Here is a 14,818-nt window from a genome sequence, read left to right as displayed (position 1 = left end):
TAAACCCAGTTCTATCAGACAGTCCTTGTTGCTTGAAGATCCCTCCCGTGAGATGCTTGTCCCTAAGGTTTAATATAGTCTCAGCCAAAAGTTCATAGTGAACTCACTGAACATTCATGCCTGTGATCATGATCATTCATGCCTAAATGATAAACTCCTGTTGGTTAATCAAACTGGCTGTTGTAGTCACTGCCACCCTGAACACTTGCTGAGTTGCTTTGTCTACTACCTCCTGCATTTTCCAAACTGGGAAACAGTGGGACATATCCCCCATCTGGCCTCTGTCCCAGAGCTGAAAGCTTAGCATCTGAGGCACTGAACTGTGCTGCATGAGCCCTCTGCTGCCATTCCTCAACTATATGCTAATATAGCTTGTAGTTTAGATTTTTGCTTCTGCCTTTTAAGAGAAAATATCTTCTATCTGACTTCAGGCTTACTTTGGAGTTTATGAGATAACACAGATTTTCATATTCAACTTTTTAGTGAAATAACTGTGGGACCAGCAGTTAGAACAATATAACATCATGGTGACCTTTACAAAATTCTAGTAAATGACAGAAATGGGAATTTTAACAGTCACTGAGTGACTGTAATCTCAAGTAATGTGAGAAATGTATAACTTGGCTCAATATCACTTGAATAGCTCATTTGCTTCTTAACAATTAGAGAGAGATACAAGTGCTACTAATTTCTGCAGTTTGAAGTAATGAGTAAACACAAATCCATTCTTGCATTGCTGCAGACCAGTGCTAAACAGCCTGTACAGGCATAACCCACACATATCACCATTCCTTTAAGAGAAATGAAGAAAATAGTGTAAGAACTCCCAGGATCATAAAATTCTTTGGGCTGGAAGGGACATTAAAGATCATCTAGTTCCAACCCCTCTGCAAAGGCAATGACACTTGCCATAAGATCAGGTTTCTCAGAGCCCCTTTAACCTGGCCTTGAACACTTCCAGGAGTGGGGCATCTACACCTTCTCTGGGCAAGCTGTTCCAATGCCTCACCACCTAGTATAGAATAGCATAGTAAAGCATTTCTTCCTAATATCTAGCATCAGTAAAGAATTTCTTCCTAATATCTAATCTAAATCTGCTCTATTTCTGTTCAAAGCCATTCCTCCTTTAGCTAGTACAGCTGTTGTGTAATTTTTTTCATATAATGTGATGTTGCTCTTGCATTGCTCAGATTTCTGATGAAAAAAAAAAAAGTTATAGGAAACTTACTTAGTACATACATGCTTACCTGTTCATGAAAGACCTCTGACTTGGAATACTAGGAATTTAAATCCTTCCTTCAATTTATGTGGATGTAGTAGCAAAAGCACCCACTGCAGGTTTCTTCCTAATGTGAAATTAGTGGCTTTTCATCTGTTTCTTTGTTGACTGGTCATTTGCAGTGATGTTTCAATGCAATGTTCATAATTTTGCCCCAAATTGTCCATTTGCAGTTGGTTTATGCTGGTAAGTTTGCAGCATGAAGTAGTTGTTTAGTGTTAGAAGTAACACCCTGATACAAAGCAGAACTTTGCTATTCTATGTACACTGGTATACTTGATTTTCTTTAGATTTAGACACGAGAAAAAAACAGTCTACCTGCTTAAGTCTCTTCTAGAGTAAAGATTAAGACCAGATTTAGCTAATTCTGTCTGGAGCTACTGGGAATGAGGTCTTAAAATGGTAGTAGTCTCTAGTAGGTTAAAATAGATTAACTCTGAACAATTTTGTTCCTTTTGTCATCTGACACCTTTAAACACATTTTCATTTCTCCTGAAACTGCTAATTGCTCATACCACAGATTCTCATAAAATTTATTTCCTGTATTCTGATCAGGAGAAGCAGTAGTGTTAGTTTCATGCATGAGTTACACTCCCTTGATGAAAAAAGTACAAGTTCCCACTTTTTCTGATCCTCAGCAAGACTGCTTTGCCCAGAACCTGCAGGAGGCTGTCACACAGCTCCTGACAGTCTTGCACACCTAGTCCAGACAAGGCAGGGACAGCACCAGTAGGTTTGGTAGGTGGCTGCAGATATCGCAAGTGTTACTCTTATATTTTAAGTGGAGAGTTAGCGCCTAGCTGCCATTGCTTTTGTGTGGCTTCATATTTTAGAAGCCTGCAATGCAGATTGTACTCTAGAAAACACTTTTCCCAGCTATTAAGAAAAGATGGCAACTTCTTGCAACAGGTTATGGATCTGGTCCAAGTTATTCATTATCTTTTCATGGAGGTTTGTTCTCAGCTGCAAATCTTCTTAGGTTAGCACTTGATGTTTGTTGAAACAATACCTAGTTGCCATAGGAAGGACATTCATCACCAATCTCTAGTCTATAAAATTACAAGTTTACTTTATCAATAGTATTTTTCTTTCATTCTACAGTTAATACTGATTGTGATTGGCGCTATAACAGTAGTCTCAATATTAGAACCCTACATCTTCCTGGCATCAGTGCCTGTGATAGCAGCCTTTATTCTGTTAAGGGCATACTTCCTCCACACTTCTCAGCAGCTGAAACAACTGGAATCTGAAGGTAGGAGCAGCAAAGTTGGTAGACTTTTAAATTCACAACAAATCAATTGAGAAGTGATTCACTCTTTCTCCTCTTTTTTGCATCTTCTCTGGCAAGATGACATTGTCTTTGGGAGCAGAACACATATCTCCTTAAAGCCAGGGCTGTTACTGATCCAGCCAACACTGAGTGCTCTGCTGCCAAAGAGCAATAAAAAAGGCCTTTTAAAGGATGGGCTTTATCACCACTGCAGCTGAAAACAAAGTCCTGACATACAGTTTTCTTGAAAGTAAATGTAACTTGTAAAATTGTGGTCAGACTTGGTATGTACTCTTGGAGTTTGTTTCTTTGTAAGAAAAAATTTCAATAGATATATCTTAATCACAAATCACAAATCTGAATAAGTTATTTGATTAAATTTCCTTTCTCTCCTCCCATTAAGAGACTAAAATGTTCCAAATAAAATTGAAAACCTCATTTGGAAGTGTGAATTTGCAGACCATGCACTATTGCCTGTCTGTGCAGCAAACTGGCAGATCCTCAGTAAATCAGTCCTGAATTTTAAATAGTGGTGATCCTCTTCCTTTTACTTAAATGTAATTCTGTAGTTCCTTAGACATAAATTTAAATTTCTTTGATGTTCACAGGGATCCAGCACTGGCTCACCACTTTTTATGTAATGCAAGATTTGCTTAAAATTACCATGTCAGTGCAGTTGAATCTGGAGCATTAAAATACTCTGTCTACGCTAAGAAAGCATTATATATCAGAGTTATCAAAATTTCAGGAATTAATTTTGGCTGGGGAGGAGCAGTCTTTCTCTTGTGGCATCCTACAGAAGGCCAGGAGCAACGCCAAACAGATATGTGACCAATAGTTATGTGCTAACTGTGAAGAATTATTGTGATCCCTTCCTGTGAATAGACTGAATGCAATTTCATTGCATTGCAATTTGATTGCATTCAGTGTATTGCAAGCACTGTTGTTGGATATCCTTCGTTAGGATTACTTCAGTCGCGTAGTTTGATGACATATGTAAATTGCACACTGGCAGCAGTTCCGCTGCTGTGAGGTAGAGCATGGTGGGGTGTTTGCATTATATCAAAGGCATTTCCTCATGCATGTTTTTGTTGTTCTAATTTGAACACTTTGCAGCTCGGAGTCCAATTTTCACCCATCTTGTTACAAGCTTAAAAGGGCTGTGGACGCTGCGAGCTTTTGGGCGGCAGCCGTATTTTGAGACCTTATTTCACAAAGCTCTGAACCTACACACGGCAAACTGGTTCCTCTACCTGTCAACACTGCGCTGGTTCCAGATGAGGATAGAAATTATTTTTGTTGTCTTTTTTGTTGCTGTGGCATTTATCTCTATCATAACTACAGGTATGGTAACTTTACCCGAAAACTGAAATGGAAGTCTGCTGCTTCTTTTTAACGGCTCAGCTTTAGAAAATTCTGAGAGAAATAAGCTGTTGTTGAATTTAGCATACACTGGAGTCATTGATTTAAGTATGTCATAGTAGTAAACACAATTTAATTAAAGTAGAAATAACTCCATTATTGCTTGCAGTCTGATATTGTAGAGGACTCATTAAAGGGATTAATCTGCAAATAGTAACTGAAGGGACAAAACTTTCATTCTGTTGATAGTAATTGCTGTAAAATTAATCTCATGTGTTTGAACCCAGATTACTGTTCTGACAAGCATGGATGTTGATCACACCTGTATAGCTCAAAGATTTTTAGTAAATAGAAGTTAATGTTCCTCTCACTTGCAAATGGCTAAGACATGAAAAGTTTTTATAATCTTTCAAAGCCCACACCATTAGGAGAAATTGTCGTCCAGTTCTTTAATTCCCAACCCACTGACCCATTTTCCTATGTGAAGTTTTGCAAATTCTATTCAAAATCCCCTGAAAAATGACTCACCACTCCTAGTAAACACAGCATATGAATGAGAACCACACTATACCTTACTTGTATTTGGAGTGGGGCCCATGACTTGCCAGCTGTAGCCAGCCTCAAACAAGCAAAAATAAGGAGTATGATGTCTCCAAAATGTTAATAATTAATTAAAAAATTCAGCTAGAGATAACTTCAAATACAGTTTTTTATTCACTATGCTGTTGTTATGTTTGGACATGGTTCTACCTCTCCAGGTTTTACACTGAACTTTGTGTGCAGGATCTGTGTGCAGTTTCAGTACTATGGTCGCTGATGAACAAGAGTTTGATGATTTTATGGAGGAGGTTTTTAAATCTAACAATATTCAAATTTCCTTCAGCCATACGTCAATGTTGAAAAGGAGTTATATAAGAGCTTGCAATTTATCAAATATTGTACAGTTTATGAAATGTTATCCTCTATTTCTTGTAGAAGGAGCTCCAGCTCTCCTTACAAAAGGAAACACCACACAAATACTTGTGTATGAAAATAGGCACTTAGAGTTCTTTTGTTACTAAGGAGATTTCTAGTTCCCTTCCCATTTGTGGGAAACAATGCTCCCTGTTGTCCTTCTCATTTCTCACTTTGTGTCCTCAGTAGTTTGGGGTTTTTAGGAAAATAATTTCTTGTGTTTGTTGTGTGGTATGTTTTACTTGAGAAAAGGAGTTAAAACACTTTTAAAAAATATTAACATTTGTCATCTTGGCACCACTATAACCTTTACTGCTATAAATAATAGGCCCTTGCAGCAATACTAAATTCCTTATCTTAATCTATCAGCTTTCATGAGGAATATTTTGCTTTTATTGCTTACTTTTACATTTACTTGTGTAATGAGACATCTATAAGAAAACAGGAGGTTTATTGAAGAAAACTATGTAAGGAATGGAGAAATCGTAGAAAGGCATTTGGCTTAAATTCTCAATTCCATTTAACACATAGTGAGGTGAAAAATCAAATGTGGTAGATTAAATGCTTATATTGTATTGTATGAAGTCATAAAGGAAAATCCCTGGAAAATCCCATGCTTGTAACAGCCAACAATTAAAGCAAAAAAATTTACATCTGCATCTTAGTGAAACACTAAGGAGAATATCTTCTATTTGTCAAAGAAGTGGAAATGTAAGCCATTTTGAATTTTAGAGTTGCTATCTGTGTGTGGTGTTTTGGCTAGATAAGAGTAATTTCACAGATTCATGTGTGTTGAAAAAAGGAAAGTCAAATCAAGATTGCAGAGACCTGATTCTGTTTACAGTTTAAGTACAGAGATTCTTCTGCCCAGCAATATTGGGGTTCATAGTTAATTCAGCACCAAAGCCAGGTGTTAAACTATGATTTAGCTCTGACTCCTTTTTATGATTTACAAATCCATGTTTCCTTCATGAAGTAAAAGAGGCGAGAGTATGAATATGCATCTTAAGATATACACACTAATTTTCTGTTTTCTAAAGGCTTTTTATTTGCACAGAAATGGAATGTGTTTTTCTCTCCACAGGTGAAGGACCAGGTACAGCTGGAATTATTCTTACTTTAGCTATGAACATCATGGGAACCTTGCAGTGGGCAGTAAACTCAAGCATAGATGTTGATAGTTTGGTAAGCAAAAAATGCACGGTGCTGTGCTATCTTTTGAGGAATTGCCTTATTTTTTTGGTTATGATTGTGCAGTGAATTATCTTCAGAGTTGAATATTATGCAGATGTGTCAGAAGTTTCTCTCATACCTTTGATAGCAAACTACTGGCTTTGGGATGGCACAGACTGAGTTTTTCCATTATAAGAAATTTTTCTGGCCTGGAATAGGCAACAGCAAATACTTGCACTTGAGTATTCAGATTGCAGATGTAGCAGTGATAGGAAAACCTCAAAAAGGCTTGGGGTTGCTTTGTTATGATATATTTCCTGTATATATATGTATAAAATATACCTTCCTTGGTCTACTTAACAGCTTTGCATAGCAGATCACAATGGATGTTTTTTGAAATCCTTTCACCTATTATCAATAGTGATTTAAAAATCTGTCCTTGACTTCCCTGGAAGTCTTTTTCTGGTTTTATGTAAAATGCCCTCTGACATAGGACTTTGCAGTCATGCATAATTTTCATAGGTAGGATTGTCTTTAAAACAGAGCATTTCACAAGGTTAGCGTCTCATCACCTATTTGTTGAGATATGTGAAACAGGAAACTCATAAAAGAATATCTTAACACTTTTCATCATACATTAGCTCAAATGTATGAAAATTTTCATTTTTATATTAAAATGTAATAGTTCCTGATCTCTTTCCACTTCATTCATCCTAGGAATTATTTTAGACAGAATTTGTGTAACAAAATACTGTAGTCTTACAAACAAAAATAAAAATTTCTGAGAAAAAAGACCTCCCACATCCTGTCTTACCCACTCTGAACCCTAAACCAGGTTCTCAAGCCCAACCGTTTCAGTATTGGAAAACAAATTTTTACAGCAGATTTCAGAGTCCCTTAAATCCTGATTAATTTAAATTAATTGTTACATTAAAAATATATAATTGGGGCAGATAGTGACAGTGAAGCAATATTCGCAAATCTAACATTAATTTTATTTTTAAATAACTTATTCAACTAGATTTGCCCTGAAGGAAATCATTAATAGCCTCAGAACAAGGAATTAACCACTTACAGCATCTAAGCTCTTGTTTGCACATGTGACTGCTGATAGTTGAGAAAGCTGATGGCCATTCAGCAGTGTTTCCCGTCCACCAAATATTTTATGCTAGCTCCTTCTTTGCTTTGTTATGAACAGCCTGTGTTGAAGGGCAAGTACTTTGTGAAAGGGCCTCATTGCTGTAACTGCAAGACCTACTGAATAGTAGTTACATGACTAAAAATGAAATAAAATGTGATGTTGGTAAATCACAGAATTTTTAGGGTTGAGAGGGACCTCTGGAGATCCTCTTGTCCAACTCTCCTGACAAGGCAGGGTCACCTAGAGAAGGTGACACAGGAACTCCCCACAGGTGGGGTTTGCATGTCTCCAGAGAGAGAGAGAGACTCTACAACCTCTCTGGGCAGCCTGTTCCAGTGCTCTGTCATCCTCAAATTGAAAAAGTTCTTCCTTACGTTGAGGTGAAACATTTTGTGTTTTGGTTTATAGCCGTTGCTCCTCGTTCTGTCACTGGGAACCACTGAGAAGAGCCTGGCATGACCCAACTGACAGCCAGCCGCCTTTGAGACGCTTACATGTGATCCCCTCTCAGTGGTCTCTAGACTAAGCAGGCCCAGCTGCTGCAGTCTCTCCTCCTAAAAGATGCTCCAGACCCCAAATGATCTTTGTGACCCTCACTGGACCCTCTCCAGTAGCTCTTTGTTTCTCTTGTGCTGAGGAGCCCAGAACTCAACCCAGCGCCCCACACGTCGCCTCACTAGGGCCGAGTAGAGGGGCAGGACCACCTGCTGGCCAAACTCCTCCCGATGCACCCCAGGTTACCCAGGCCCTCCTGGCTGCAAGGACACACTGCCAGCTCACAGCCAATTTGTCATCAGCCAAGACTCCCAGGTCCTTCTCTGCAAAGCTGCTCAACCACAACAGCAACAACCACGTTAATTCACTTGGCTCTCATTTGTAGACTCCATCCCCTGTAAGGCAGAATGTGATCACTTTAAGTATAAAAATCTGTATACAAACAATGTGTGCACATCACATGGCTTAATACAAACTGAAGGTGTTTCACAAGAGCAACAGGAAGTCCTACTGTAGGATGCAGAGAGTGCTGGACATAATAGGGTTTCAATAGAGCAGAACTTCCCCTTTTAAAAAGTACAGTCATGTTAAAATGTCACCTACTAGTAGGAATAAGAAAGTAACTCCCTTTCCCTTGGAAAGGAAGTCTCAAGTTGCTCTAGACATTTCTGGGTACTTTGCTCTGATTAAGACAAAGGACTGTGCTGGAGCACTGGTTATGTTATGTGTTACACTGTATTATTGATAGCCTTCTAAGGTCCATCAGGTTATAGAGTGGATCCTCTGGACATCTTTTACCAGTGGATAACTGCTCACCCTCATGACATGAATTTTTAGGTATCCCAGAGGAGAAACTAATAGATATTGCTGGCAGGATGGTTTTCTTGACATTCAAAAGCTGTTCCTGTGCATAAGCAGATAAAAATAGCTTAATGGTGTCAAGATTATAAAACTGCTTCACTGGGTGATACACATGTATTATTTACTACTCTGTAGTCTCTGGATTTAGCACTTCCCTCATCAAAAAATTTTACAATTATTTGGCTAAAGATGTTCTGCAGAGGGTTGCCTGACTTAGTAGCCTATTTAGTTATGCTCTATTTTTCTCTCTAGAGGTAGTTTGAAGCTCCCCACAGGACCAGACTGACTAGAACTGACACATCTCCAGATATCTCCAGTTACAGATATGCACACACCGCTCTAGTTGACATCACTCTTGCCCTTCCTTGAGCAGCTATAATATCTATGTACACAAGCCTGCAGACCAGCATGTCTGAGTGAATAGCACATTTGTAGGCAGCAGTCTTTGGTTGTCATGAAAGCTGGAGTTTTTTCCAAGTGGTTGAAAGCCACATCCAATGGAGTAGCTGGCCAAACAGATGGGTGGTGGCAAATTTGACTTTATTCCACACAATCTCCATCTAGAGCTTTCCATGGCACTGGCACACAGATTGAAGAAATCTGAGTTCTTAGGTTGGTTTTTATTTCTACATACACAGATACTGTTTTTGAAGCAATTTTTGTTGTACATGTTTGTCTTCAAATTAAAAATCCCTATCATCTCTTAATACCCCATTATAGCTTAATGGTTTTGGCATTTCATTTTCTACAGTCCTGATACTTTGTCTGCTCTGCCTTTATTTAAAAACAAACACCCCACCCCCCCTTCCTCCCCTCCAAACATATGTGGTCACTCTGACAGCTATCCATTGCTTCATTAAATGCTACAAATTAGGCTAGATTTATTGTTTTACTTTCATCATTTCTGCTAATATCTCTTTAGCTGGTTTTCAGTCTTTTTCTTCCTATCCTTCTAGGCAGTCTTGTAGTATTTTGATTTTTTTTTTCCTTCATAAGGAAATAGAAGATAATTTTTTTTTTCAGTAAGTGCTGCTTTCATAGGTAAGCATTAGCTAGTCCCAGTGGGCAATTTCAATGCTTTCTAACATCTTCTTTCACTGATGTATATCCTGCAGCAGCAGTGCTTCAACTGTGAAGGACAGTTCCTTTTTAAAGAGAAAATGTCGTGCTTTTACTGTTGCCAAGATTCTTTTTGTATCTCCTTATATAAGTAATCTCACAATGAGATATTAAAACCCAACTTGCTAAACATCACAGTGCCTCAACCTGTACATCAGGGATGCTGAAGAATAAAAGTAATACAGTGAAAAGAAAAGGACCAAATTTAAAAGTACAGCTGTGAAAAAGAATGGTGCTCTTACAGATTATTTTTATTGACTTTTTTTTTTTAATCTAGGACATGATCTTAATATGGTTTTTACTACTGTTGGCAGAAAATCTGAGAACACTTAAACACAAGTTTAAGTAGAGTAAATACTTGACTGTAAAGTCTGCATCAGAATGGCAGTCCTCAAAGGGAGGTGTTGGTCTTCTGGAAAGGAATGTAATGAAGAAAAAATCTTTAGAATATTCTCTTTTCTGACTGCCTGTACAGCAGTGTGAAAAAAAGAAAAAAAAATCAGTAACAGTTTTAAATGAGCTAGGTATTTCACAGTTCAGAAGAGAAGCACACATCCTATAAGTGCACCCAATATGTAATAGCAGATGATGTGGAACGTCAGTAAAGCCATGTGTTCTGCCTGTAGAACCAGTTTTGGCAGTGACTTAATGCACAAGATTTTTTACAACATGAACCATTGGACCAATCTCTCACAGACCCCCCCAGTTGCACAGTGCACCTTCCAAGCAGTGTTTTTGTGAGGAGGTGATGTCTGGCAACACAGCCATTGAACACCATGTGTGTCTGGTCTGAAAAGGGTGACTGCTCTCTTTTTAGTAGAAGATAACACAGAGCCTGATTAAATTAATTCTATTAGCTTACTTGTAAAAGAATTACTTCTTCCACCTTCTGGGAATATGAATTATATAATTATGAATTCTCCTTCAAAGTTAAGAAGAGTTTAAGTGATATTAATGAGGAAATAAATAAAAGAATTTGCAGTGCTAATGAAATATCAGTAAAATACAATTAGGCAAGGCTAAAAATATTGTACTATGCTATAGACTTAGGGATGAAAATAGTAAATATACCCCTTTATTCAAAAGTACTAGTTAAAGAACATGAAGATAGCTGGCACAGTACTGATGGGAATAATGGATAAGAAACTTGCTGTCTCCTATGCTATACCTGTCATTATGAATGACAGAACATTTCTACCTGTGAAAGGAAGAATGGATATTTTTGTCAAACGTTCCTGACATGCTACATTCTGCCCAGATTTAAATCATAGTTCAAGCTATAGAACAAGGAATTCAGAATTAATTTAAAATTATTAAACTGTCTAAAATACATAACTGATAAGTCTGTCAGGGCAGCTAGGACATTGGGATGAAAATTTCTTTTGTAGAGAAAGGCTGTTCACCCAGCTGGCTTCTCAGCAGACATTAGACAGCGTACAGTGGTATGGCCCCTTGGGCACTTATGGGGACTCTCTGCCCATACAAACATTCACAGCTCTGGATGAAGCCAAGAAAGATCTGCATTTCTAAAATGACTATATTTCTATAAAGCTAAGATTTCTGAAGATAAAGGTACCATCCAACACCAATTAAAATAACTGCAGGGTCATTGTGGGATTTACTACTGTCAGTCAGGCAGGGAGAAAATTGTCAGTCTGATTCAAGGTCTTCCTGTTTGTATCACCAAAAAGAACTGGCATATATACATGAACATGATGATGACCATGCTTTTCCATCTTGCACAGTGGTGGAGAGGGAAAGAAGAACTGATAGGCTTGTTAGCATGCTTTTTAGAACTTCTGTCACAATTGTTCTTCAAGATGCTGAGATATAAACTATGGTCCCAGTATTCCCTTGCATTTGCTTCCACATAGAAAATCTGCCTAACAGCATTTCCATTGGGATTGAAGAGCAGAAAGGAATTGTATCTAATACGTCAAGGAGAAGCACTTTTCAGAAAGAATGTAAAAGCAGTAAAACAAAGATGTATAAAGGGTTTTCCATGATACCACTAAACAGAAATCTATTTCTGAGAATACAGATTAGAGAACAAATGCTGTTACAGGAACAAGCTTTTGTAAAACAAGGAATCTAATTAATTCATTAGTTGGACTGGGCCACTTAGGTAGCTGAATGTAAAGGGAAGTCACGCCTTCTTCAAGTAAGGAGCTGAAACTTGTTTCCTGAACAGAAGAAAAATAGGACATTTTGAAGATTCTAGGATTGCCAGCATAAACAACATTCTCTGACAGTATGTTAGAAATTACAGCCCATATAGAATGGACTTTAATGTTACAAACAAGCTATGAGTTGGAGATCAAGAAGCAGATAGAGAAGAGAAGCTTGAAAAAAATCATAGTTAGGCTTGCAAATGGCTCAAAAGCTGAATGAATACTTGATATTAATTTTCACTAAAAAGGCAGTGTTTAATCTGTGGACATAAAAGTGGAACAGAAGGTAGAAATGGGATTTATAATATCTGAGGTGGGAATTACATGCTAGAATCCAGGTTTCCAGGTTTCCCTACATTGTACAGTTTGTGGAGGGACACGCACCTGTGACCACCTGTGAGTCAGTCAATCTAAAATCAGAATCTTCAGCTAGGGGTAATTTGGTTCTGCAGCTGGACATTTCACTTAAACATGTGCAACCAGACTGGAGCAAGGCCATCCATACCAGGTAGAGCAGACCTCACATCCAAGTGTTGAGGAAGAACTGGCCAAGAAGCTGAAAATCTTACAATGGCCACTTCAAATAAATAAACGAGCAGGCAGTGGTGGTAGCATGTGATAAAATAACAACTGTCAATTTTTTGTTGAGAAGGAGAAATGAGAAGTCATTGATAACACTATCAGTTTGTTAATGTGATAGCAACAGTCTTTAGAAACTATTTTTAAGAATGAGTTAAAAATGTGATGCATATAGATTAGAGTTCCTTATGTTTGCTGACAGTAATGTAATAGATCTCATTTGCCTTCAGGAAGGCATTGATTATGGCTCTGTTTCAGGAATTATATAAATGAAGGATATCAGGATTATTACAAGAACTGTGAACTAGTAAATGACTTAGTCAGAAAGGAAATGTCATTAAGCTGTAAGTATTAACCTGTGGGGAGGCTACTCAACAAAGATTAGATTGCTGACTGAGCTCATTTTAATCTTTTTTAAATGCTCTCAACAAAGTAAAAGAGTGTTGAAGAAACCCACCAAGGAGACAAAGCTGAAAAGCAGTGTTGGTATAAAGGATCCTGGGAGTTTAAATGTATTAGGTGACCTCAAATGGCAGATATTAAATAGATTTCAGTAACAAAAGTGCAAAGGCTTGGACTTAGGGACTGCTAAGAATAACCTCAGTTCTAAGTGAGAATCATGGTTAGAAATGGCTAAAATGGAGGAAGGCTTGGCTGACCACCCTTCACTCAAGGGCTGCCTGTAAGATGTGTCTGTGAAGAAAACAGTGTACAATCCTAGCATGTATAATGCAGATATTCCTAGTATAGATAGGGAAGTAACAATGCATTTGTATAATGTCCTGGTTAAACATCATCCAAACTGCAGTGTGCATACTGGTCAAACAAGAAAGCTTGATTTGAACTGCAGAGTTTGGAGAATATATATTAAGAAAGAAGCTTAAACCTGGATTTTCTTTAGTCCTGGAGAACAAAGGGTGATAGGATCTAAGGTGTCCCTCCATAAATGAATGGGAAAGCAGCTAGCAAAAGGAGCTCTTTTGATTTTAAAAGTAATAACAGCAAACTTGTCCATAAAGTAAAAAATATGTTTTCTGACCACCTGAGCAGTGAAGCTGTAGTGAAGGAGATTGATTATTCACTGACCCTTGACCCATTTAATAAAAAGATCAAGAGGATCCTTTCTAGTCCCTCGTTCCTTTGAAAATGCACCAAGACTGCTCCTAGCAACTTTGGTCTAAAGTTCATGAACTACAAGACTTCATTATTTCACGTAATATATATAATTACTGATAAAAAATTCATTACCATGGAACTTCCTACAATTTTTTTTTTAACTATAGTTACTCATAAGTACTCAAATATTACTGTTTAATGATTGTTCCTTTTTTACTTAATGCTACTGCTTTGCATTTTTCAAATCCCATACAGTCTACTGATCTTTGGAGATCAGTCATTATTCAAAGAACTTCAGGTTTTGGGCAACCCCACACCTTCCTGTAGGAAAGAGTTTAAGCGACCCATGTTGTTTTATGATTATACTTTGTTTTCCTAGATACAAGTCATCACTTTTCAAAACACAATTTTTAAGGTAGAAAGAGCTACTATGTCAATTTAAAAAGGAAGCAAGAAGAATCACGTGTTGGACCAAAGTCAGAAGCACAAGTGCAATGGAATCTAGAGCTCTAGATGAGAAGCAGCCTACATTTGAAGATTATATCATGGTACAATAAAGTATTGGGTTACTCATGACAGTAGCTTACACAGAAAAAAAAAATTCACTGTTCTGTCTAGGAATTAGGAACAATTTAATTTCATTTGTTTTGATAGTTTAGTATGAATTACAATTAGAATACCATTTGTTTTGATTTGCAGATGCGGTCTGTCGGACGAATATTTAAATTCATTGACATGCCAACAGAAGAGACAAAAAGCATTAAGCCACAGAAGAACAATCAGTTTTCAGATGCCCTTGTAATTGAAAACAGGCATGTGAAGGATGAGAAGAACTGGCCATCTGGGGGCCAAATGACTGTGAAAGACCTTACAGCCAAATACGGTGAAGGTGGAGCTGCTGTACTAGAAAACATTTCCTTTTCAATAAGTTCAGGGCAGAGGGTAAGACACTGTTTTATTGTTGTTTTTTTCTGACTTCTATTAAGCTTAAGTATAAAATTGCCATAAACCTATTCAATGATTAAAGAGGATTTTGAGTCCCATAAGATTTTCTAAATGAAATTGTTGCAAAAGAAAATATCTTCTGAACTAACTGAAGAACAGAAATTACTTGGGATAAAATACATGTGCAACAGTTTCCCAAGCTGTATCCCAGTGCCTGAAATTCTGCTGCTGTGGAGAGGGAAGCTTGCTGGTGAATGCAGGTGCTGGGGACAGGCTGACCCGATGGGGCAGGGCACACAAGAATACGGGCAGCCGTTCCAAGGGTAACGCACCGCTGGCTCCGGCGGCCGGAG

General features: G+C 37.8%; 1 protein-coding gene across 1 annotated transcript in view; it reads left to right on the top strand.

Annotated features, from left to right (window-relative positions):
• Positions 1-14,818, top strand: part of CFTR (CF transmembrane conductance regulator) — a gene marked incomplete at its 5' end in the record, with an annotated part of 86,408 nt that overhangs the window by 56,871 nt on the left and 14,719 nt on the right. Inside the window, 4 exons of the mRNA XM_084205922.1 lie at positions 2,381-2,531; positions 3,666-3,893; positions 5,950-6,050; positions 14,220-14,462. Coding sequence (XP_084062048.1) covers positions 2,381-2,531; positions 3,666-3,893; positions 5,950-6,050; positions 14,220-14,462 — 723 coding nt within the window. The remainder of the gene's footprint in view (positions 1-2,380; positions 2,532-3,665; positions 3,894-5,949; positions 6,051-14,219; positions 14,463-14,818) is intronic.

The sequence above is a fragment of the Fringilla coelebs genome (genome assembly GCF_963513975.1).
Source record: "Fringilla coelebs genome assembly, chromosome: 5".
Lineage (NCBI taxonomy): Eukaryota > Metazoa > Chordata > Aves > Passeriformes > Fringillidae > Fringilla > Fringilla coelebs.
The sequence above is the reverse complement of the archived record's forward strand: the minus strand, read 5'-3'. Positions and strand labels throughout refer to the sequence as shown.